The 25,420-nt window shown below is 35.6% G+C and overlaps 3 protein-coding genes across 5 annotated transcripts; 2 read left to right on the top strand and 1 right to left on the bottom strand.

Moving 5' to 3' along the window:
- Positions 1-560: 560 nt before the first annotated feature.
- Positions 561-8,372, bottom strand: calua (calumenin a). The gene is made up of 7 exons (XM_048156249.1): positions 8,215-8,372; positions 6,490-6,726; positions 4,690-4,883; positions 3,990-4,156; positions 2,810-2,870; positions 1,800-1,999; positions 561-1,708 (listed from the first exon to the last, which is right to left on the bottom strand). The coding sequence occupies exons 2-7, from the start codon at positions 6,717-6,719 to the stop codon at positions 1,604-1,606; spliced, it is 957 nt and encodes a 318-aa protein (XP_048012206.1). The 5' UTR covers positions 6,720-6,726; positions 8,215-8,372; the 3' UTR covers positions 561-1,603.
- Positions 8,373-9,584: 1,212 nt separating this feature from the next.
- mdm1 (Mdm1 nuclear protein) lies at positions 9,585-21,260 on the top strand. 3 transcript variants are annotated; one of them, XM_048156465.1, is made up of 15 exons: positions 9,585-9,741; positions 10,229-10,334; positions 10,455-10,747; positions 12,327-12,461; positions 12,768-12,944; positions 13,464-13,597; positions 13,845-13,941; positions 15,902-15,934; positions 17,378-17,580; positions 17,671-17,922; positions 18,198-18,340; positions 18,938-19,071; positions 19,152-19,386; positions 20,426-20,494; positions 20,858-21,260. In XM_048156465.1, the coding sequence occupies exons 1-15, from the start codon at positions 9,724-9,726 to the stop codon at positions 20,965-20,967; spliced, it is 2,139 nt and encodes a 712-aa protein (XP_048012422.1). In that variant the 5' UTR covers positions 9,585-9,723; the 3' UTR covers positions 20,968-21,260. The 3 variants fall into 3 exon arrangements, with proteins under 3 accessions (XP_048012422.1, XP_048012424.1, XP_048012425.1); XM_048156468.1 differs by lacking the exon at positions 9,585-9,741 and adding an exon at positions 9,814-9,994; XM_048156467.1 differs by lacking the exon at positions 15,902-15,934.
- A 452-nt stretch (positions 21,261-21,712) lies between these two features.
- Positions 21,713-24,728, top strand: il22 (interleukin 22). Its single transcript, XM_048156469.1, has 5 exons — positions 21,713-22,737; positions 22,878-22,943; positions 23,893-24,042; positions 24,126-24,191; positions 24,279-24,728. Exons 1-5 carry the CDS (start codon positions 22,603-22,605, stop codon positions 24,366-24,368), a joined length of 507 nt encoding a protein of 168 aa, XP_048012426.1. The 5' UTR covers positions 21,713-22,602; the 3' UTR covers positions 24,369-24,728.
- Positions 24,729-25,420: the final 692 nt, after the last annotated feature.

Raw genomic sequence — 25,420 nt, 5'->3', positions numbered from 1 at the left:
ATACATTAAAGTAACTTGACATTATCATTGAAGACCAGCAATAATAATTTTCATTTTGATTACATAATAATGGCAATATATACATGTCAAAGTCAGACATGCCCCTTTGCCAGCTGCGATGCCTGGTTACTGGTTTAAACTTGGCCCAGGTTTGTAAAAGATTTTTGGGTCAGCACACCTTAATAGCTTCAACAATTGATTGCCAATTAAGTTTAGAATACAATGAACCAATTAGAACCCAGTTTAGGTCAGATCGCTGCTAATGGTGGATATTTTGATGAATCGAAAATTTACGTTTTTTCTATGTATAAACTGTTTATGTAATAAAATATGTTTTCGTAGTTTGTGTTGTCCCTTATCATTGCAAATTTATCACAAATTAAAAAAGGATTCATGCAAATATTGTCCAAAACCCCACTTTTCTAGGGTGTTTCCAAACTTTTGGAGGGCAGTGTATAAAATATTTCATTAATTTTTTTTTAAACAATATTTTCTATTTCTTCTATTTTTGGAATCTCAAACAAAATGACAGGCAGAAAGTAATGACTGTCAAAAAAATAATCAGTCATAATTATTTATTGACAATTTGTTGTTTTCAAGATACAATCTGTTGAGCTAAAACAGCACCATTTGAAGGAAGTCACCTGAAAACCTCGGGTGCTAAAACATTTTATATAGAACAAAAAAAGTAAAATGCATTAATGGACTAATGTTACATTTGTAACATAGCAAATTTATTGCAAACATCATATAATTTGTAGTGTATTTCAAAAAATGAAATTGAAAGCAACAAACTATTCAGCAATGTGTTCGATTGGACCCTATGAACCAAATTGATTTGAAGTTTTAGACATATAGCTCCAGCTGAAGACCCAACTCAAAAAGAAAATTCAGTGAAAGGCACAAGGACAGATGAGTGTTTCATTAAAGTTCACAAATGATAAAAATTCATGGGATGCGTGAATGAAGAAGATCCCCACCCCCCCTCTAAATAAATATAGAAAGAAAACAATATATTGCCTTTAGAGAGAAACGGAGAGGATCCTCATCATCCTATAATCAATGTTTGTGCCAAGACAAGTACACACAGGAAAGAAATGTGAGATTACAAGTATAAAACTATATACATATTCACATAAACGTGTGAATACATGCATATATTTTATACCTATTTGTATAAACCCTCAGGAAGAAACCAATCTGAGAGCATTCAGTACTTACAGTATGCTAATGAACAGGACTGTGAACAGCAAGGGGAGCTGATCATAGATCAGTAGCTTGTATAAAATTACCTTTAATCTAGCTCTGAATAAACCACTTCTCATTAAAAAACAAATATAAACAGTTATTGAAATGATAAAAATGCTGTACATGGACCACGATTTCAAAGACGGATCAAACAAACACTAATAACACATTTTACAGTAAAAATCAAAAAACAAAAACAAAATAAGAAAGCATGTTGTGAATGCATGTCCGTGTGCAAAAAGAGAAAATAACTAAATCTGAGGAATTAGTGTTGCATTATGATGAAGCAATATAAAATAAATTATATTCTTTTACCAAAAACAAAGTAATTTTCTATTATACTAGAAAAAAAGAGTTAAAACTCATCATGTCGAACTAATGCCTCCCCAAAGTCAGTCGCTTGACTTCCCACAAACAAATCGTACTTGTTGATTATTTCCTCTTTGGTGAGTTTGCCATCCTGAAAAAACAAACAAAAAAAAACAGTGTGACAAAATGATTTCAATTATAACATTACAAAAGCTGCCAAAAGGTTTGTAGGGTCGGCTTACCTTGTTTGTGTCAGACTCGTACACCAAATGCTTTGCTTCGGCTTCTGCATGGTCGTAGTCGGCCGGCAAGATCCAGTCCATAGTCTCCTCTTTGTCCATCTTTCCATCCTTGTTCTTGTCTCTAAACTCCGAAAACTGCTCTCGCTCTGTCGACACCCATTCTGGCTCGTCCATTTCATCCTCATGGTTGTACATGTCGCCTGATATTCAAACAAATTCAACCGATTTTAAAGGTGCCGTAGAACTTCTTTTTAAAAGATGTAATATAAGTCTAAGGTGTCCCCTGAATGTGTCTGTGAAGTTTCAGATCAAAATACCCCATAGATTTTTTTAATTTAATTTTTTTAACTGCCTATTTTGAGCCATAATTATATATGCACCGATTCCTTGCACGGCCCCTTTAAATCTCGTGCTCCCCCGGCCCCGGAGCTCGCACTTGCTTTAACCAGCATAAACAAAGTTCACACAACTAATATAACCCTCAAAATGGATCTTTACAAAGTGTTCGTCATGCAACATGTCTAATCGCGTAAGTATGGTATTTATTTGGATGTTTACATTTGATTCTGAATGAGTTTGATAGTGCTCCGTGGCTAACGGCTAACGTTACACACTGTTGGAGAGATTTATAAAGAATGAAGTTGTGTTTATGAATTATACAGACTGCAAGTGTTTTTGTCTAATGGCTTGAACATGAGCTGGCATATGCAAATATTGGGGGCGTGCATATTAATGATCCCGACTGTTACGTAACAGTCAGTGTTATGTTGAGATTCGCCTGTTCTTCAGAGGTCTTTTAAACAAATGAGATTTATATAAGAAGGAGGAAACAATGGAGTTTGAGACTCACTGTATGTCATTTCCATGTACTGAACTCTTGTTATTTAACTATGCCAAGATAAATTCCATTTTTAATTCTAGGGCACCTTTAAGCTATGCAATCAATAAAAACACATGAAAGCTGTGGAAGACGGTTTCAAATATCATACATAATTCTATATTTCACTCACCAATATACTCCTCCAGGTCAATAAAACCATCACCATTCTTATCAATATCCTCCATAGTTTCCTAATAATAAAAGTGAAGGAGAAAAATCAGTGAAAAGGGGGTTAGAGAAAATTACATTTAAAACTAAAAACATCCTAAGCAGATCCCATTAGGTTACTTCATACATATGCTGGGTCTTAGTTTGCAAAATTCATCAATGCACATGATTAAGAAGAAAAAAAGTTTGCTGTTTTAATTTCTAATTAACGTCACCAGTATTTTTATTTTTAACCCTAACAACCAAGATCCATTCTGGAATGAAACACTCACTTTCTATGATCCAATCAATTCCCAATGGATAAAATTATGCCACACCTTACATTTTCTCATTGAATTACCCATTTCACTCACAATTAAAATACCATTCAAAGGTTTGGGGTCTGTATTTTTTATTTTTTTAAAGAAATAAATACTTTTGTTCAGTAAGGATGCATTAAATTGATCAAAAGTGGCAATGAACATTTAAAATGTTAAAAAAGATTTCAAATTAAAGCTGTTCTTTTGTAAGGTCGGTGCACATGACATGGACGAAAGAAATGAACAATTCGTTTCCACGACTTACTTTTATGTCAGCATATTCTACTAATTTGTTCCCTCATTTTAAGTAAATTGTGCGCACGATATAATAATTTGTTCCCTCGTTTTACTAAATCGTATGCACAATATAATTTGATCCCTCATTTTACTAAATCATGGCCATGTTGTAATAGTTGGTTCCCTTGTTTTAGTTAAGTCAAAACGAGGGAAAGAATTAATAAATCGAGGCCACGATTTACGTTAGAACGAATTGTTAATATGTTGCCATAATATTTATTTATTTTTGCCCATATGTGCCTTCATGTGCGGGGCTCTGTACTTTTGAACTATCTATTCACCAAAAAATACTGACAAAAAGTTTATCACAGTCTCCGCAAAATATTTCCACTCATTTTAAGTTGTAATAATATTTCACAACATTACCGTTTTTACTGTTTTTTGGATAAATGCAGCCTTGGTGAGCAAACATTAAAAAAAAAATCTTACCAACCCCAAACTTTTGAACGGTGGTGTACGTGAGATTACAGAAGTAAAATGGGATGCGAACAGGTTTCACCATAACTTTAACCTAGGATAGAACCGACATAATAGTAAAAGACCCACCAACACAACAATGTCCTTCATATGTTCATACTCCTCAGGATGTAGGAAGGCAGTGAACTCCTCTTTGTCAGCGATGTGGTCTCCATTTCCATCAGCCATTTTAAAGCGCCGTTCATCTCTGGCCATCATCTGCTTGTAGTTGTAGCCATCATCAGGTTCAGGATCATCTAGAAAAAACGCAGACAGCACAAATTATCATTAAAATGCTCATTTTTGCAATACTGCTCAATAATTCTGTCATCATTTACTCACTCATGCTGTTTCAAATCTGTATGACTTTCTTTCTTCTATAGAACACAAAAGAAGATATTTTGAAGAATGTTTCAGCTGTTGGATGCCATTGACTTTCATTATATGACAACATTTTTAAAAACATCTTCTTTTGTGTTCCACAGCAGAAAGAAATTCATTCATGTTTGGAATTACATGTGCTGATGAAAATTATGACAGAATTGTTGGTTGCACTTTATTTGACAGTACGTGCTCTTTCAATGTACTTACAGTGTACTTACACACAAAAGTACTGAATAGTGTAAGGTAACTACATGGGTTAAGTTAAGGTTTCAGGGTTAGTACCCAGTAATTGTCATTACTACAAGTATGTGAAACAGGTTTGTAAAATAAAGTGCTACCAAACTGTTATTTTTGGGCAACCGATCCTTTAAGCTTGTTCATAAAAAAAAAAAGACTGCATTTTTACCAAGGTATGTTCCGTATGTGACATTCTTATATTCATCCCAAGAGATCATGCCATCATTATTCATGTCAAAATCCTTCCACTGTCTTTCCACATTGTCATAGATGTACTTCTTTTGAGCCTTTTTGATCCATGCTTTCAGCTCGGCCTCTGTGACAAAACCATCCTCGTCTGCATCAATCTTATCCACAATTTTACTGAAAGGCAAACAGATGAATTAACTATAAGAATGCATCCTCCTCTCAACCCATTTTAGCCCACCGGCAACTATAGTTGCCGCAGTGTATGGTTGTCATTTTCCTTTTGTAAGTATTTTTTTTAGATGTTTTCCATGTTTTATATCTCAATGACATGCATGAAAACAACCAAATAAAGGATTTCAAGAACAAAAAAAAAAAGGTATCCACTTCCTTCCTGTGACATGAGGCTGTCAACTTCTTACCCCTACTTCTAGGAAGCATACTGAAGGCAAACCCTCCCAAAGAAAAGTAATTTTCATGTTAATATAAAGTATTTTTTGTTGCCATATATATACAGTATATATCTACATAATCATGAGGGTCTCTAGAATCATCCAAATAAAACAAATCTTACAAGAGATCTATAGTTTTTTTGTATATTTAGTCAAAAATCCAAGCGGCAACTATAGTACATATATCATGTGGAAATGGGGTATACTGTGTTTAATGGGTTAATAAATCAAGGTTATTGGTCTTGTTTAGTGCTTTTTGCTTTCATAATAATTTATATTGTTATTTATTATATATTGTTATTTGTTCATTTATTTATTTTTTGTTTGTTTGTTATACGTGACTGTGGACTACAAAACCAGTCATACGGGTCAATTTTTTAAAATTGAGATTTATACATCATCTGAAAGCTGAATATATATAAGCTTTCCATTGATGTATGGTTTGTTAGCATAGGACATTTGGCTGAGATTCAACTATTTGAAAATCTGGAATTTTAAGGTGCAAAAAAAATCAAAATATTAAGAAAGTTGTCCAAATGAAGTCCTTAACTATGTATATCCACTCACAAAATAATTTTGTATATATTTACAGTAGAAAATTTACAAAATATCTTCATGGAACATGATCTTTACTTAATATCCTAATGATTTTTGCCATAAAAGAAAAAAAAAAAATCGGTAATTTTGACTCAAACTATGTATTGTTGGCTATTGCTACAAATATACCTGTGCGACTTCTGACTGGTTTTGTGGTCCAGGATCACATATAGGAGTAATTTTTTCTAATGAACGATGTAATTTAACTTTTTTGATTCACAATGCTCTGTTGGAGCAACTTAATGGCTGGACTTTGTTCTGCACTATGTTCCACCATTTTAAGACTAATGGATTTGTTGTTTGTTGTGTTTTCATATTCAAGAGATTATAAGCTAGATGCAGCTTTTTTGGGCTCACATTGAATGTTCTTCGACTTTGATTGATCTGTTGAAAGCAGTTAATTTGAGTTAGACACCAAATTTTCTCCTCCTATTCAAATTTTACGTTGAAGGGGTGCATACAACATATTTGCCCACCGGCAACTATAGTTGCCGCACATTCAAATATGTTTTTTAAGAAAAGAAAAAAAAAAAACCTGGGGAAAATAGATGCAGAACATGTTCACATAGGACACTATTAACAGGAAACATGAAATCATTCAGAAAAATTTGGGCAGAAATGGGTTAATTATTTTTTGCACAGTCACATATGCTGCTGGATAATTAATGACTTCCACTCATTCTGTTGCTGCAAATCTCTGCTAAATGCCCCTTAACACTCAGCACAATCCTTACCCAAGCCTATTCTTGCTTTCCTCCGGGGTCAGGTCATCAAAAGTCTTGGCTTCCTCTTCCCCAAGGAATGCATCATGGTCATAGTCAAAGTTTGCGCCATCGTCATGCTCTTTGCTGCTCAGTGGCGTTTCATGGTGGACACGGTCTTTCTTCTCTGTGGGTTTGCTGGTGGCATAAACCACACACAGAGCAAAGCACATCAACAGAGGCCTAATCTCCATCTTCATCATGTAAGCTCTGAAGAAAGAGAGAGCAAATGTTAGCATATATATGTCCCAAATCCCATTTAAACTAAAATAATACAGGCCACGAGAATTTCTAGTGTGGTTATGTTTACATAAACCACAGTGCAAACATAATTTCATGAGTTAACAATGTCTGTTTGAATCAGTAAATGTAAACACTGTGTATGTTTGAGTAAGAAGTGTGACACTACTGTTTAAAAGTTAAGAGAAGTCTCTTAAGTTGACCAAGGCTGCATTTATGGTGTCAAAAAATACAGTAAAACAGTAATATTGCTAAATATTATTACAATTTAAAAGAACTGTGTTTTCTATTTTAAATGTATTTGAAAATGTCATCTATACATGTGGTGGCAAAGCTGACTTTTTAGAAGCCATTGCTCCAGCCTTCAGTGTCACATGATCTCCCAGAAATCATTCTAATATGCTGATTTAGTGTTTGTGGAAATCATGATCCCTTTTTTTCAGGATTCTCTTATGAATAGAAAGTTCAAAAGAACAGAATATATTTAAAATAGTAAAGACATTTATAATTCTACAAAGGACTTCTGTCACTTCTGGACAATTTAATTTGTCCTTGTTGAATAAAAGGATTACATTATATAATATATATATATTGACCCCAAACCTTTGAACGGTAGTGTAAATGTGTGTAGCAGGGGGAAGAGAACCATCCTGACTTGCAAAATATCAGGCGGAACCTTTGACAGGAAACACTTGTTGACAAAAATGTGGTTCCAGAGAAGGGGGAAAAACGAAAAGGTGTAATAAAAATGATAAAAATGACAAGTAGCACAGCCAAGATAAGTGTCCCAGACACATCAACAAAAGTAGCACAAAAAAAGAGATCAGTGTGGTGGTCTAAACTTGTGGGTTATGGTGCAAAAATGGGTCGCAGATCTAAATGAAAGTAATAATGCAATAATAAATAATAATAATGCTATCACAATAACCTGCATGCCTTTAAATAACTTCAGTCTTAATCAGAGATCAGTCACACCAGAAATAAATCTGTTAACTGCATAAACAGCTTCATTGGGACTTTGGTAGGCACAGTAATATAAGAAACATTTATGATATTTTGGTCTTGGACAAACAAAACCAAAAGCTCTGTGTTACTGGTCAACCAATACGTAAACAAAAATTATTAGGCCAATAAGTTACCTTTCGGCACATTTAAGATATTATGGCAGTCTCGGTCACCATTCACTTTTATTGTATGGAAAAAAATGTAATGAAAGCGAATGGTGACTGTGGCCGTCAGCCTTCTATCATTCTAAATTAGTTTTCCACAGATGAAAGAAAGACATTTAGGGTAAGTAAATTATAACATAATTTTAATTTTGGGGTAAACTATCCCTTTAATATTCAATACCAACTGTCCCTTTAAGTGAGTCGTCATTACAATGTACACGGTCAGGCAATGCAACGGTCAACAATATTTCTATAGTACAAACAAAGACGTATAAAAATACAAACATACCTAGATTTTCTAAGAGGCCGAGATTCTCCCACACAACACTGGGTCTTTGGTTTAATCTGCACAGCACACCCCTGTGCCACACCGTTTTTCGGACGAGAGCAACGATGCGATCCAATCACAGCGGGAACAGTGAAGTCCGTCCACTGTCATTGGGCCACTTCAGCACGACAAACCCCGGATGTAACGGAAACCGTTGTTTAATAATGCGCTGACTCATCGCACTCTCTTTTAATTGGCCACAGCGCAACGGGAAACCAATCAGCGCAAGAGACTACAAAATCGGTTGATGCGTCGCTCGCATCCGTTGTGCGCCTAGTGAATTGTCTTATTGGGTACGTCTTGCCACGTCCCCAAATTTGAGAGACCCGCAATTCCTCGCGGAAAGGTGCTGCCATCCTATAGCTAGACAAACCATATATATATATATATATAGATATTTATATAAACGATAAAAGCAGTATCGTACTAGTAAAGCAGCAGTAGTAGTTTAAAGTATACTTCTTTTATTTTATTTATGAGAAGTAATTTTTTGCAGCAAAGCCCAAACTTGTATTCCAGTTTAGCTTATCAGATAAATTGTTCCAAAAAAGAAATTAAAGGTGGAACGGAAATTCTTAAAGGGTTAGTTCATCCAAAAATGAAAATTATGTCATTTATTACTCACCCTCATGCCGTTCCAGACCTGTAAGACCTTCGTTAATCTTCGGAACACAAATTAAGATATTTTAGTTGAAATCCGATGGCTCTGTGAGGCACAGTGGTTCAATATTAATATTATAAAGTGACGAAAATATTTTGGTGCACCAAAAAAAAACTAAATAACGACTTATTTAGTGATGGCTGATTTCAAAACACTGCTTCAGGAAGCTTCAGAGCATAATGAATCAGTGTATCGAATCATGATTCGGATCGCGTGTCAAACTGTCAACTGCTGAAATCACGTGACTTTGGCGCTCCGAACAGTAGATTCGACTGATTCACATATGCTCCGAAGCGTCCTGAAGGTGTGTTTTTTGAAATCGGCCATCACTAATTTTTTTTTTTTTTTTTTTTTTGGCTCTCCAAAAATATTCTCGTCGTTTTATAATATTAATATTGAACCACTGTACTCACATGAACTGATTTAAATATGTTTTTAGTACATTAATAGTCATTGCTGGCTAAGCAGGCCTCACTGAGCCATCGATTTCAACAAAAATATCTTAATTTGTGTTCCGAAGACTAACGAAGGTCTACACAATTAATTACACTACGACACAAACACACATGGTGCAGTAAAGCGTCACAACCATAGACTGTAAAAAAAAATATGGACGTAGCGGTCACAACAAAGCAGCTTACAGCCGTGCGCATGCGCGTATCGCGGGACGCTGTAGCCCTCACCAAGGTAACAGAAGAGCTTGAAACCGAACCGAATCTAATCTCACTCCACCAAGCGAGTAACAACAACAAGCCTTCTTTTTGTCACGGACCTTTTTGTGCACTAGTCAACATTAGCTTTGACTCAGAATGACGGTCCATTTTAAGGTGAGTTACTGAAATGATCATCCGTTTTAACACAGATTGAAGGTGCACGCGCTCGTGCGACGTCATTTGTTTGAGGAACACAGAGCGCGCGCTGCAGAAATGCTTTCAGTTTTGAGATTTGGTCTGGGTGTTTACTTTTAAGTAAACCAAATATACATTAATATGCATTTTAGTAAGATACAGTTAACGCTTTGCCGAAAACAAAGAGAAACTACGTGACTGCATGTATTAAGAAACGTGATAAAGTTAAACGGTAAACACTTTAATATTACAAGTTACTGCAGGTACTTCCTGTTATTTCTTGAAGACGTTTGTGTGCGGATTAATAGGCATCAAGATTATCCAGTTGCCAGCTAAGAGCTAGTTATTAAAGCATAGCTTTTCTAATAAATCACAGATGCATAACATCATAGACTACTCATTTGAATATGCATATTGTGATTTACTTTTACTATAAAGTGTTTATTGTATATTCTACTTCCAATAGGGAATAAGCGAGTATCGAAATAAATACAAGAGTCGAACAACACGATCCAGAAGCGATTCTCCACATCGCAGGATGCGACTGGCAGGACTGCGATCTGACCAGTCAAGTATGTATTAGATAGATGGATAGACATAGATACATAGATTTACTGCATAAATATGAATAAGCTTATCACATAATAACTTGGTTAATATTGAATTGATTGATCTTTCTCTTTTATTTAAAGGAATTACTCGAGAACCCCAATTCATATCCAAAAGGAAAGTGCCATTTTATCCACCTCAGGTATCCAGTTCTTTCCAATGGGAAGGGCGTGGTTCAGCTCCACAGCGTCAGGAGAAGAGCAGGTCTGTCACACCTGTGCTCAGAGCCACTAGTGCAGAAAGAGAGGCAACGACCCCTCTTGCCCCAAGAGATTCCGTGCCACCAGAGGGCACCGCTGCACCGTCCCATCAATTACAAGCAGAGGCACAAGCAGCTCAGACATCCACTGCTGCAGACCAGCAGAGAATAAATGGAGTGAGTGTTAAATGTGTGTATTGGCGCAAAGTTGGGTTAATGTGGAGAGCAAGTTACTCCCCTTGAGGTTTTATATATATATATATATATATATATATATATATATATATATATACACACACACAATAATTTAAAAAATACTTTAATGTTAATGTTAAAAGGGTTAGTTCACCCAAAAATAAATTCTGTCATCAATTACTCACCCTCGTGTTGTTCCACACCTGTAAGACCTTTGTTCATCTTCAGAACACAAATTAAGATATTTTTGATGAAATCTGAGAGGTTTCTGTCCCTCCATAGAGATCCAACGCAACTACCGCTCCAAGGTCCAGAAAAGTAGGAAAAGCATCATTAAAGTACTCCATGTGACTCTAGTGGCTTAAAGGGTTAGTTCACTCAAAAATGAAAATTCTGTCATTTATTACTCACCCTCATGCCGTTCCACACCCGTAAGACCTTCGTTAATCTTCGGAACACAAATTAAGATATTTTTGTTGAAATCCGATGGCTCAGTGAGGCCTCCATAGGGAGCAATGACATTTCCTCTCTCAAGATCCATTAATGTACTAAAAACATATTTAAATCAGTTCATGTGAGTACAGTGGTTCAATATGAATATTATAAAGTGACAAGAATATTTTTGGTGCGCCAAAAAAAAAAAAAAAGGCTTATTTAGTGATGGCCGATTTCAAAACACTGCTTCAGGAAGCATCGGAGCATTATCAGCATATCGATTCATGATTCGGATCACGTGTCAAACTGCTGAAATGGCACTCCGAACTGCGGATTCGACACACTGATTCATAACGCTCCAAAGCTTCCTGAAGGTGTGTTTTGTCCATCACTAAATAAGTCGTTATTTTTTTTTTTTTTTTGGCACTCAAAAAATATTCTGGTCGCTTTATAATATTAATATTGAACCACTGTACTCACATGAACCGATTTAAATATGTTTTTAGTACATTAATAGTCATTGCTGGCTAAGCAGGCCTCACTGAGCCATCGATTTCAACAAAAATATCTTAATTTGTGTTCTGAAGATTAACGAAGGTCTTGCAGGTGTGGAACGGCATGAGGGTGAGTAATAAATGACAGAATTTTCATTTTTGGGTGAACTAACCCTTTAAACTCAATTTTATGAAGCGACGTGAGAGCTTTCAACGCACATGCGTGAGTGTTCACAAGAGAATCACGACGCATGTGTTTTGTGTTCATGCGAGAGCTGACATTTTTGCACTAACACACTTTGGATAATATTATTTTATAAATAAAGTGGTAAATTATGTTTTTTTTTTTTTTTGCACAAACAAAGAACTAATAAAATTGAGTTTAAGTCACTGGAGTCACATGGAGTACTTTAATGTTTTCCTACCTTTCTGGACCTTGGAGCGGTAGTTGCGTTGGATCTCTATGGAGGGACATAAACCTCTCAGACTTCATCAAAAATATCTTAATTTGTGTTCTGAAGATGAATAAAAGTCTTACGGATGTGGAACGACATGAGGGTGATTAATAAATGAGAGAATTTTCATTTTTGGGTGAACTAACCCTTTAATTCAGAGCTTGTATTACCTATTAGATTAACCATGCACTGCGGAAGAAAGCGGGACTAAGGTCTGAGCGACAGAGAAATGTTCATTTGACCTCAGAGTACCAGAGACAGTTCATGTGGAAAACGCCTGTGGCCGATTCGCCCCTGCTTGCTGCGCATGAGGTACTTCCTTGCACTTTTATCAGCACTGTCATAATTCAAAATCTTTTTTAACATCACACAAAGGCTTGTGTCCAGTCCCTGGCCAGATTAACTGACATATTATTGCACAGAGCACTTCTGCTCACCTGAAGTGTTTCTTATATTTTAAGATATGAATTATTGATGCATATTTGAATGCCTTGAGTGCATTTCTTACCTATAAAAACACTCTTCCAGTAGATGGCAGTACAGTTTTGCATGACACTATATGTACTAAATATACCTTTTTTTGTGTGTGTGTGTTTTGGATTTTCATATCCGTTTTAGATGTTGTACAGTAACAATAGAGCCATCCCACCCTTCAAATCAAACCCAGTAATTATGGAGAGCGAGTATAAGAGAAGTTTCAAAGGATCCCCTCCTCCCAGACCACCGCGCTTGAGGCGAGATGTTGAACAATATGAAGTCCCTCTGCTTCATACAGAGAACACAACCCCAGAAAAGGTACACAGAAATATCCACCTTCTTTTGAATGTAAGAGTGGGTGCAGCTATTTGCAACTTGAAAGGCTTCTGGTGTCATTCGCTTCCAGTTAATTCAGCTGTCCAAAAACAGTCCATTATGCTGCTTGATATTGCAAACTGGCATTTGCTAATTGTCATAATCATAAACAAACCGGTTTGTAGCGCAAATAGTTATACCGTTTACTGCCCTTTGTTGTTCTTCTAGTTATTTCCCTATAGTAGCTCACAAATAGGAAGTCTCACACATTCAAAGAAAATCACTTACTTCTGCATTGCAAAGTGGATATACATTCAGCTTAGTCACATACATCAGACTTTCCAAATATTACAGCATCAGTATGGGGCAAGACAAACCAGTTTCACTAACATATTGTTAGATCACCTGTATGGGCCATCAGTCTGTATGGGCTGTATAGTGAGGAAGCATACATTTAAAAAAAATGTTTGTACCTTTCACATGGTATTTCTTGTGCTTTTGCCTGAATGCCCACCATACCAGAGTAAGAGGAAGAAAAAGAAGAAGGAGGGACAACACAGCAGGAAGTCAAGCCCCGAAGAGGATGTCACTCACCTACAGAAACAGAAAATGAGGTCACCTTGTGCCCTGAGAGACCCTTCACCCAAGCCTATGAGGTGACTGTTGTATTTTTTTTTTTTTTTACAGGACTGAAAAAAAAACCCAGAAACAACACTGAAAATTTATTTCATATGGCCCGCTTCTTGCATTTTGCATAAGCAGCACATAAGCACAACATATTTATTTTGACACCCATATTATATTCAACAGGTTACATTTATAAATACTTCACATTGTCAAATTGATTTTTTTCAAAAGTTTCACAAGAGTATTTACCAGTCTCCCTTTTCTTCTTGGTGACAGGAAAGTGAAAACTGAGTACAGATCCAACTTCCGTTCTCCCCTTCAGTACAGCTACAAAGATGGAGCATGGGTGAAGGCCAGAACTGCAGAGGAGGAGGTGAGCTTCTGGAAAAGGAAAACAAATCTATGGAAACAAAATGTGCAGGCCTAAAATATAAGTAAAATTCATGAATTAACAGTGTTGGGGAAAGTTACATTTAAAAATAATGCAGTGGAATATTGTGTTACTCCCTAAAAAATTAACTTGCGTTACTTAGTTACTTTTTATGAATAGTAATGTGTTACATTACTTTTGCGTTACTTTTTCTCACCTGGGCTGAGCTTACTTTGTTTTTTAATGACAAGAAAAAATTTTGTTGAATAAGCCTAAAGCAGAAGGAAATTCATATTTACATCTGGACAGTAGAGGGTGCAGCTGAAACAAACCTTTCAGCTGTGCTGAATCTGGATTAAAGAAGAATAGGATACAGGAGACGGAAGTTCAACACTCTTATTTCTAAATCTAATGTAAAGTAATTTTTGCTTATTAGTATGGGTGAATTAGATCAAGGTCAGCAGCAAAGACATTGGTTAATAAAGTGAGATTAAATACAAAGTAGATTTGTGTAATTTAATATAGTTAATTATTACAGGTTTGTGTAAAATTCTGAGATTGCATTTCACTGTTTTTATTCATTTTGAGGAAAACCGAATGTTTTCGTGCTACAATAACCATCATGTTCACACAGCGCACACAACACTTCAGCACTTTATTTCTCTCAACATGGGGACAGGAGAGCTGTCTGTCAATAAATGTGAAAAAAATGACTTATTTGAAAAGGTAACTTTTAGATATTTTGTTGTAAATTGAAAAAGTAATGTGTTACTTTACTAGTTACTTGAAAAAGTAATCTGATTACGTGACTCAAGTTACTAAGTAATGCTTTACCCCCAACACTGCGAATTAAAGATTTATTCACCCAAAAATGAAAAAAATTGTCATCATTTACTCACCCTCATGTCGTTCCAAACCCATAAAGACTTTCGTTCATCTTCAAAACACAAATGAAGATATTTTAAATGAAATCTAAAAGATTTCTGTCCCTTCATTGAAAGTCCACACAACTACAAATATGTCACTTTAAAAAGTTCATAAAGACATCATAAAACCCTATGAATTGAGTGGTTTAGTTCAAATGAAGAGACTGGATTGCTTCATATAATAAACAGCTGTTATTCATGAATATCCAGTATTGAATGTTAAAGACCATTATTAATTACTCACCCTCATGTCATTTCAAACCCATAAGAATTTCATTCATCTTCGGAACACAAATGAAGATCTTTTTGATGAAATCTGAGAGCTTTCTCTCCCTACGCATCTACCACTTTGATGCATCAAAAAGTTCATAAACAGATTGCAAAACTAATCCATATGAATTGAGTGGTTGAGTGGTTTAGTGGTAGAGGCTTTTATTCACATATAAACATTCATCAGATCACACATCAGTTGTGGTAAACAGAAGCTCAAGCATGTTTGCTTGAAGCATGCGAGAACCAATGAGGTTTATTCTCGTGTGTTACGCAGCACATTTGAGGAAGAGTTTTGTTCTTGCGCATCAAGCAGGTTCGGTTGAGCTTTTGTTTATGTTCGCTGATAAATGTTTATATGTGAATAAAAGCCTAAATTTCATCATATCAGATCTCTTCAGAAAATTTTGACTAAACCACTCAGTTCATATTGATTAGTTTTACGATCTCTCTATGAACTTTTTGAAGCTTCAAAGTGGTAGTTGTGTAGCTGTCTATAGAGGGACAGAAAGTTCTCAGATTTAATCAAAAATATCAACATGAGGGTGAGTAATTAATGACAGAATTTTTATTTTTGGGTTAACTAACCCAATAAACACAGCAAATAATTAATGACCAGAGAGTATGAGGGCTACAATAGTAATTCAAGAGCAATTCTGACACCATATTACATGAAAGCTTAAGCTGTGGTGGATTAAAGTGGCAGAGCTGTTAGGAAAGAGAAAGGTAATCTCTCTAATCATTGGTCTGTATGATTAATCTTGCAGGAGTGTGATGGTTTTTACGAGTGGTATCATGAGGTACTGTAACTCTTCCGCCTGTTACATCCATCCTCTCACTGCTGCTGCTGTCTCAGATACCTTCATTTGCTTATGTGTGTCTGTTCTGGGCTGTCGCATCAAATGTATGACATCATTCAAATTTAGACTAAATGGTATCATCTCATATGGACCTAGATTGAAGTGTCTATGTGTGTGTGTGTGTTCAATCAGTGTATGTGTGCATGTGGTGGATCAGACTGCAAGATGTTATCTGTCAGCATATATGGAACTTTGAAGTTGTCTGTGGTTTTGCTGGTTTTTTGTACTGCTTTCAGGTGTCTGGTAATCCTGTATTGACTTTCAGCTCACTCTCGGATTATGCTAAACGTTAAAGTATAGATTAGAAGTTCACAACTTCTAATTGTACATTTATTTATTATAAAACAATTATTCTTAATCAAATATATTAGAGGAGCCACAATATTGCCACAGCTGGAGTATAAATGAAATTGATAGGGGACCAAAAGTTTTTTTTTTTTTTGTAATAAGATGTAGTATAATTAATATTTGTAGTATAATTACATAACTGATTAGTCATAGCTGTTAGTTAAGCTATTAGTTATCTTTCATCACTTTTTCCCAATTTTTATGGGAGGGTTACATTGTGACCTTTGCTGCTTCGTAAATTATGTGATCTGATTTCTTTGTTTTTACATGGTCAGCATCAGTCATGACAATAAATTCAGTGCTTGACTCTTTATTTTAATGTGTATGTCCCTAAAATTTGTTGGCTAGACAATAACCCTTATAGTCTATAGCTTTCAAAGCAGTTTTTGTGTCTTTCTGACCCTGTAAAAACAAAGTAACTTTTGTAAGACATAAGTACTTTATTTTAGGTTATGGTGTCAAGTGTTCTTCAATGCGTCTCCAGCTAAACTTTCATGCGAGTCTTGCTGAATGGGACAGGAGTGTCTTTCTGAGTCAGCTCTTTTTCGGAGCGGAGCATAACTGCCTCCACTTTTACACACATTCTCCAGGGGTTTCGAAGCGGATGCGATAATGTTGCATGATGTGAAATTATAATGATTCAATAAATTTATATTAAGCATGTATAACTAAAATAACATCAGGGCTCAACAATAAAGTAAAGTAAGTTTTAATAGTAAATTAGATTTTTTTACCAGCATATTTTTATGTGTCTGAAAGAAATGTTTTTCTTGATAAAGAAGTTTACCTTTTTTTTAAAAAATATAATCTTTATTATAATTTTAAAAAATGATTTTTAAAACATTACATAAACTGGCCCAAAATCTCAGTGGGACATCCTTATTGTTGAGCCTTGAATATCAAAGGCAGTGTTTTGTCTGTGCTTGCTGTGAATTATCAGTCTTCTAGCCTATACTTCTTATCTGCAGTGTAGCCCTATTTTTCCAGGCTCTGATTTATCATTCACAACTCTAAGGTTCGGCTGTTTTTCGACAGGTGCGGGAGCTACGTGAGAAGGCAGAGGCCTACAGGAAACGAGCCTGGGGAACTCATTTTTCTCGGCAACACCTGAATCAGATCCTGTCAGAACAAAACTGGATGTGGGAGCCTTCCAGCGGCACCTCCACATCCTCCATTGAATCTGAGGCCTGCAGAAGTACCAGTAGCAGCCCTATCATTGAGGCTCTGGACCTGGCCAGGTGAGCACAGCTCAGTCATCAAAATTCTTAAAGTCAGTTCAGAGCTTCTTCTTTATCAATGACCTGGTCTCTTTGGCATGTCTCCTTTAGGGCTGGCAGTCCCAGGGGAAGCTCTAGCCCTGGACCTTCTGCTTCTGTGGCAGCCAGCAGGAGAAGCTCTCCAGGAGAGGCGGGTCTTCATGAGGACCCCACCCTCCCTGTGCAGAGGAAGTTGGCTTGGGATGAAGAAGAGGGACATGGAGAGAGAGATGAGTCTGAGATTGCACAAGAAGAGTTCACAGTTGAACAAAATGAGGGGAATCCAAAAGATGAGCATAGGAACATAAAGGAGAGAAATGAGAGGTATGTGCTAAATGGAAAAATATATTATAAAATGTGATATATTATACATTTTTTAAATATTTTATTTGTTATATTTTCATATATTTTATGAGCATTTAATTCAAGAAGTCATTTCCAGTTCAGTTCATAAGTTTCTTAAGTTTAGTCCAGCATCCTTTTGGCTTCACCAGCATAAATACTATGAAATCCAGGAGCAATGAATCTTGCGTGCAAAATGTTTCTGCCTATGCTGTGGCAGTTTTCCATTAAGCCGTTTCGCATATATTTTTTTGTAGGTTGCAGCAGTTGGAAACTGAGTCATCATTGGTGGTGGAGGGGTCTTGTGGTTCCATTAATGGGGGCAGATTACCAACCCCTAAACTCAAGACCATGCAGACTGTCCAAAGAACACATCACGATCGGACAACTCCAGCCACTGGTAACAAACGAACTTGACAATACTTTCAAAAGTTCAGGCCACATCGACCTATTGATAATGAATAATGTTTTAGTTTAACGTAGGTTTACAGACAGCTGTGGTTTTCTGGGCGGATGGTACGTCCGTCTGTCACCTTAAACCTATAATTTTGGCATCTCACAACAGTTTCACTTTGATTTAATGGTTTGCCTCTTGTCCAATAGACCTACTTTGTAATCAGTCAAAATGTGTGTGTGTATATATATATATATTAGGGCTGACGATTTATTGCATTAATTTAATTTAGTTATAGAAAAAAAAACATGCTAAAATTAAAATTGGTGACGATTACCTATAAAGCCAGGGCAGAACTGTTGTGCATCTCAGAGCAACATGCAGCGGTGCTTAGTTTTTATGAATTAATCCGCGTTTTGAGCGAATCAACTGGGTGAACCAATGATTCAATGGCCCATATTCCTGAATGAATCAGCCATATGAATGATTCAAATGAATGAATGACTCAGTGACTTTTTCATTTTGACATTTACCATCACCTACTGGCAATTTTAGTTTCTTATTTATTTTAATTTATTTTAATATTCTGTATTATTTTATTAGGAGGAGCTTTGCTTGTCTCTCCTCCGAAGATCAAACATTCCTCCAGGAAATTGAGGAGTGAGCCACCTTTAGGAAAACCTCACTCTCCTTATAAACGTATCATAGATAGCTCTCCGCCGCGGCTACACAGTAAGGTACAAGATTCTTAAATCAAATGTGCAATATTATGTCATAGATTATGTCTTCAGATTTTAAACTCCATTGTATTGCGAAGGCTGAGAATGGAATCTTGCCACGTTCCTCACCGGCCGCTGACCTAACCACCAAAGATCTACTTCCAATGCGTGAAGATGACTGGTCTGAGGATGAGGTAGCGGCAGACTACATTCATCCAAGACAATCCAAACCATCAAAAAAACAACAGACCAGCCACTATCACAAAGCTGCTGTCCCTCCAGTTGCCAACAGAATTCAGGGCATGATGAGAAACCCGGAGTTTCAGCATAATGGTACGGTTCATTTCAGTATGGAAGTTTCATTATAAGAAGCAGCTTTTCTGAATTCACACTAAGCCTTAACAAATTGTAAAGACATTTATACATGTTAGAAGTGAACATTTTAGTTTGCGCTACAAAAATACAGCTTTATTTGATTGCGTGATCGTCGATCCATATATAGGAAGAACAACCGCCACTCTATAAGCACGCAATTGAAACGTGACTGAGTCATTTACCAGCAGAAAGAGTAGAGGGAGGTTAGATTACCGCCAGCAATAGGGGGAGAATTATCTAGGTCAGTCTCTTGTCATCTTTTTTTGTCTGTTTTGTTTTTTCCACTAACGTCAGTGCATTATTTTGGTATCACTGTATTAATTCAAGTCCTCATGCTAACGGGTCAGATTTTACTTTGTTCTCCTGGAGTCATTTATTTCAAAAGGTTATTTAACTTCTATCAAGTGTAGTGGATGCACCTGCTGATCGATGTATACTTGCGAATTATGACAATTCGACAATTTGAATTTTTGCATTTATACCTCAAAAAGCATTTGAAATTAATTAGTTCTTCAAAATATCTTATTCAAAAAACTCATACACTCTAAAATAATAAAGATATTAACTCATAAAAAGTTCATATATTTTATTCATCAAGGACACTTTAAATTGATCAAGAGTGACATTAAAGACATAATTTGCAAAAGATGTCTATTTCAAATAAATTGTTTATTCATCAAAGAAATGTATCACAGTTTCCACAAAAGTATTAAGCAACACAACCGTTTTAAACTGTGCACTGTAAAAAGTGAAAATGTCAGTTGTTATTTTTAGCTAGATCTGACCATTAACAATACTTTCATTGGTCCTTTGTGGTCCAGTTGATTGAATCATATTAAATAAGATATTGTTGACTTGAACGTCCAGTTAACCTTACAAAACATGTACAGTGTAGAAAGTGGAAATTATGTGATTAAGTTTCACTGCCTATAGTGTTACGTTCATTTATGTAATGCACCCATGTGTGATCACAATATTCTCTTTGTGTCAATTGTAGGTAACCTGGGAATTTTTCGGCCAGAACTCTTTGTGTTTCCTGAATCTGAATCTGGTGTGTCAGATAATGGTAATATCATCATCTTAATATTTGCAGATATTAGCAGCCATAAGCTGTTACTGAAAGTTACTTCATGCTTTTATGTGTGTCTAGCAGTTTTACTAGGAACAGAATTTAGATCAACGTGTTCTTTGATGTGGTGCACATATCAAGAACACCTAATGCATTTCAAATCACTGGTTTCACTGATTGTATGTCTGTACTGTTTGTGCATACATGTTGCTCTTTGTTACTCATTTATGGAAACAGTAATATCTTAAGATATCTTATATAAAATGATTATATATTTTATAATTATAATGATATGAAACATTATTTTATATACTTTTCTTACTGAACATTTTTTAAATCTTTTTTTCATATTAAATCCAGATGATAAGATGTCTCAGATCTCATCTAGATCAGCAGCCTCATGTTCTGTGGCCTCTGAGCTCTTGGGCCGTGCTCAGAGAAGGAAGGAGGAATTCTGGGGAAAGAGCTAATGTGTTCAAAGCCCGTTCATCAGCTGTACACTGACTGAAAAATAACCACTGACTTCTCAGGATGTAAACATGAAATGTATTTCTCCCAATTTTAAAAATCAGATTTTTGTGTGATTTGCATTTGTGATAGTCTGGTATTTAAAATGAAGAAAAAAAGATTTGTAAATTATTTTATTTACTTACATTTTTAATATGACTAGACCAGTATTGTGTGCTCAGTAATGGTTTTGCTAATTAAACACTATAACTTAGTCTGCAAAAAAAAGTAATAAAAATACATTTTTGTACAATGATGGATACAAAGATGGTGTACTCTTTTTTTTTTTTTCTCTTTGATACACAATTAAATCTGATAAAAATTAATATTTAATAGCTCTAGGTTGAGAAAGTGGTTGAGGCATTACATTCAGGCATTACTTTCAGGCTCGCCTACTACTACATCAGGGAACGCAGAGAAAGGCGCGTTCATGCTTTCTCATAAACAGAAAAAAAGTTCTCAAATTCAATTAACAATTTCGTTGTTGGCCATATTTATTTATTCACATATTTCTGTCACGACGGATAACTCATGTAGCATAGCAGTATTTTCTTCACCACATTTAACATACAGAACACGTGATTCACGAATAAATGACTCTTATGAGCCGGTTCAAAAATGAATCATTCCAAAACTCAGGAGTTTACTGACTTGCATCAGTCTATATTTAATGAACTCAACAAATCCAATGACTGTACTGAATCAACATATGACTCACTGCACGTTTCCTATAGCTGTTAGGCTGCTTTACTTGCTGTGCAAACAAACAATTAAATAAAATATTATCTGTCCAGTGTCCACCTCAAAAATAAGAGTTAGTACAATACGTTCTTTTTACAACGATAAGATTCTTTTAAGGTTTGTATTTGACGTCAGTAAATTACACGACTTTCATAAAATCATAAATATGACTACAGTCACTTTTGGCAATATAGCATACGTTGTACAGTTTGACGTAATGAATACAATCAAATGCGCTTGTTCCTTATTGAAGTTATGCTTATTGTCCCCGTCACAGGCGTTTGACAGCTTCCCCAAACATCCTGACACATTGTAACACTATTTGGTTTATGTAATACTTTCCCTGTCGCACTTGTCTCTTTCAAACCTACATGAACATGCTGATCAGGAAAAAGGTAATCGAAAGGTTTCCCAGCAACATTAAGTGGAAGGAACTGTATGTACATAATAAAAAACCTTTTTTGTGGCGCACTAATTAATAGCCTATATTCACCAGTGCGGGGAATTCACAGGAAGTAGCCACTCTGTCCACTTCACCATACTATATCCTTATAGCCTAATTATTGGAAGATTTATATATGTCATACGAATTTCCGATGCAATCACAACAGTCAGCGAATATGAAGCATGCACGCTTTTTCATGAGATCCGTTTGACCTGATAAACTCAGGTGCAGAGGTTGGGGGATTACGCCAAAGGTAAAGAGACGATACCACAGTGACGTAGTGGTAATAACTGGGACAAAGAAGGAGAATATAAAAGCTCTAGAGTCACAACATGCACTCCAAATCTCGTCTGCGAGGAACATCAGTCTACATAAGAGGACATATCATTAAATCCACCCGTCTGCCTGCAATATGAAGTTCCTAACTCTGCTTGCTGTGATGTGCTGGTGCTTTCTGTGCGGCCAGGCGATGCACCTCAGGCGCCAGCGCCCCAAGCCATTGGACAGCCCCGTCACCTGGAACAACCTCTATGTGATGACTGAACATGTACGTTTTAATGCTGGATCTTATATGCTATATAAGATCTATAATGTTTTAACTAATTTAATTTATATAGATATGTAATTATATAAATATTTTATTGATTGGTTTATTTGAATGTATAACATTATGCATAATCCTCCCAGGCTCAGAAGGAAGACAAACACCACGAAACACGACTGTTTCCAGTGTTCTCCGAGGTCATGCTAAAAGTATGTATGATATATAGGCTATATGTTGATATATATGTGTGTGTGTAGTATAGTAATGTATAGGCTAATAATAACTGTTGTAATAATTATGTATGACTGTTTACTAGTACTTGATACTAGTACTTGATTAGTATTCTTTTCCAGTCACTATTGGAACATGTAGTATCAGTAACACTTTATTTCAATAGTCCACTTTAGGCATTCTGCTTACTATAGGCTCAGTAATGTTGCAACTACATAACAACTAGCAGTCAATAGAGTATTAGTTGAGTGCCTAATATCTGTTAAAAGACTTTAAGTAACTGTGCAAGTACATGTCGACTTATTCTAACCCTAACCTAACAGTCTACTAATCTTCTAATGAGAGTTAGTTGACATGTAGTTGCAAATTAATGAGAGTTAGTTGACATGTAATTGCAAAGTTACTTATATTTAGTAGAAAGTCTAAATTGGACTATCGAAATAAAGTGTAATGGTAGTATCTACTCAATTAGTCATTACAGTACTACTACTACAGTACTAATCTTTTGCTAAAAGTCACAATTCACTAGCAATTGTTTAGACTAATACGTATTAATTGGAAGTGAGTAGTTGAAATTAATTCAATAAAATGTTGCGATTAGTTACCGATAACAATGGAAGAGATATTTGTAGCAATGGAAAAAGTACTAGTGACTAATCAGATAAATACTAATTTTTGATTGAATTTCAGTTTGATTTCTAAACTAGGTTACACTTTATTTTAAGGTGTCAGTATTAGTGTAATTATACATTAAAGTACTGAGTAATAATAATTAACTGTACGTACTTACTATAGTTTTAGGGTTTGGTTTAGGCATGTATAATTATGCATAATTTCTAGTTATTACTTCAGTAACTACATGTAACATTGTGTAACCCTAAACTATTATGGCATTAAACTAATACATTATGATCATTTCTGTTCCAGGAAGAGGGCACTTGTTGCATCAACACCATGATTTTGGATTACTATCTAAAGCACATCTTGCATGCAGATGATCATGTTGATAAATACCCACAAATTCGTCTTGTGAGGTCTGATCTGCACAGGGTCGCAGAAGATTTGAAACCGCAATGTGTAAGTGTTTGAAAAAAGTTTGATCATTTGAACCAGCTGACCAATTGTTATGTGCTTTGTACTTAAACATTCTGTTTTTACAGAGCAACAGTGCAGATCATGCGCAGGTCAAGAAGTACAAGGACAGATATAGTGCCTTTGAACGTAAAGTAAGTTGATGTTTTTCTTCAGTGTTAAATCAGTGATAAATTTGTTCTTCTGCATGGGTTTAATATCAGTTGTTATTTATTTTTCAGAGTTTGTCACTTGACGCTCGTAACAAAGCAATCGGAGAGACGATTATTCTCTTCCACTACCTTTTTGAATCCTGCTCTGCAAGAATGTGACTCTGAAACTCTCCCCAGCAGTATTGATTTTTTTTTTTCAATCTTCAAAGGATTATTTATTATGGACTTATTTATTTTAGATATTTATTGTATGTTATATGAAGTTTTACAAATGGCATGGGAACTGTGCTTTCATGCTATGTGTTGAAGGTCACACTTTTGACTGCTGTTGTGACTGCCTTGGGCAGACCACTGCAAAGTAAATGCATTGTAAAAGCATTTTTAACTCAAGGTTTCAAAAAAGAAAGAAAGAAAATGTATTATCTAGTTATTAATTTAATTGATTTTTTGCTATAAATTAATTTATTTTTCCGCATACAACAGAAGAGATGTTTGTTTTTGTTTTTTAATAAAATTATATTTTATTTCACTCAAACTTGTTTCTGCTTTTTTCACGGCAAGCATGTCCTAATATCTTTATATCATAAAGTGTTAGTCAGAACAACACAATCTTTCTTTACCATTGGTGCGTTAAGAGGGGTGCTGAAACACCCCCTAGTGAGCAAGACTGGATGATAGTTTTAACAAGATCAAATATTCAAATTTAATTTGACATTTTATTGCAATAACTTAATTTATATGTGTGACTGTTAACACATTTAAAGAAATAGTTAACACTAAAATGAAAATTAAGTCATCATTAAAGGTCCCAATATACTTAAAAACAATTGAAGAACAAACTGATGTGATGTCATTTCAAACAAAATCAGGCCAAAACAGATTGTTTTGGGAGTTCGAAATGGCTTACCAAAACGGTTTGCAAAAAAACTTCGTACTACCATTGGTCCGTGGCGATAACGTAATAGGAGGTGTGCGCTGAGGCTCCGCCTTCTTTCACATGGAACTCTTCTCTGACTCATTTCGTTTGTTTGAGGTAAGATCTCTGCAGATAAAAACATGAATACATTGGATTGTCAAGTCAAGTCACCTTTATTTATATAGCGCTTTTTACAATGCAGATTGTGTCAAAGCAGCTTTACATTGATAACTGGTACATAATTTGGCTGCACAGCAGCTCTTAAATAATAGTGTCAATGCAGGCAGATCAGAAG

The sequence above is a fragment of the Megalobrama amblycephala genome, linkage group LG14, assembly GCF_018812025.1.
Source record: "Megalobrama amblycephala isolate DHTTF-2021 linkage group LG14, ASM1881202v1, whole genome shotgun sequence".
Classification (NCBI taxonomy): Eukaryota; Metazoa; Chordata; class Actinopteri; order Cypriniformes; family Xenocyprididae; genus Megalobrama; species Megalobrama amblycephala.
Note: the sequence above shows the minus strand (reverse complement) of the source record. Positions and strands in the feature narration are given on the sequence as shown.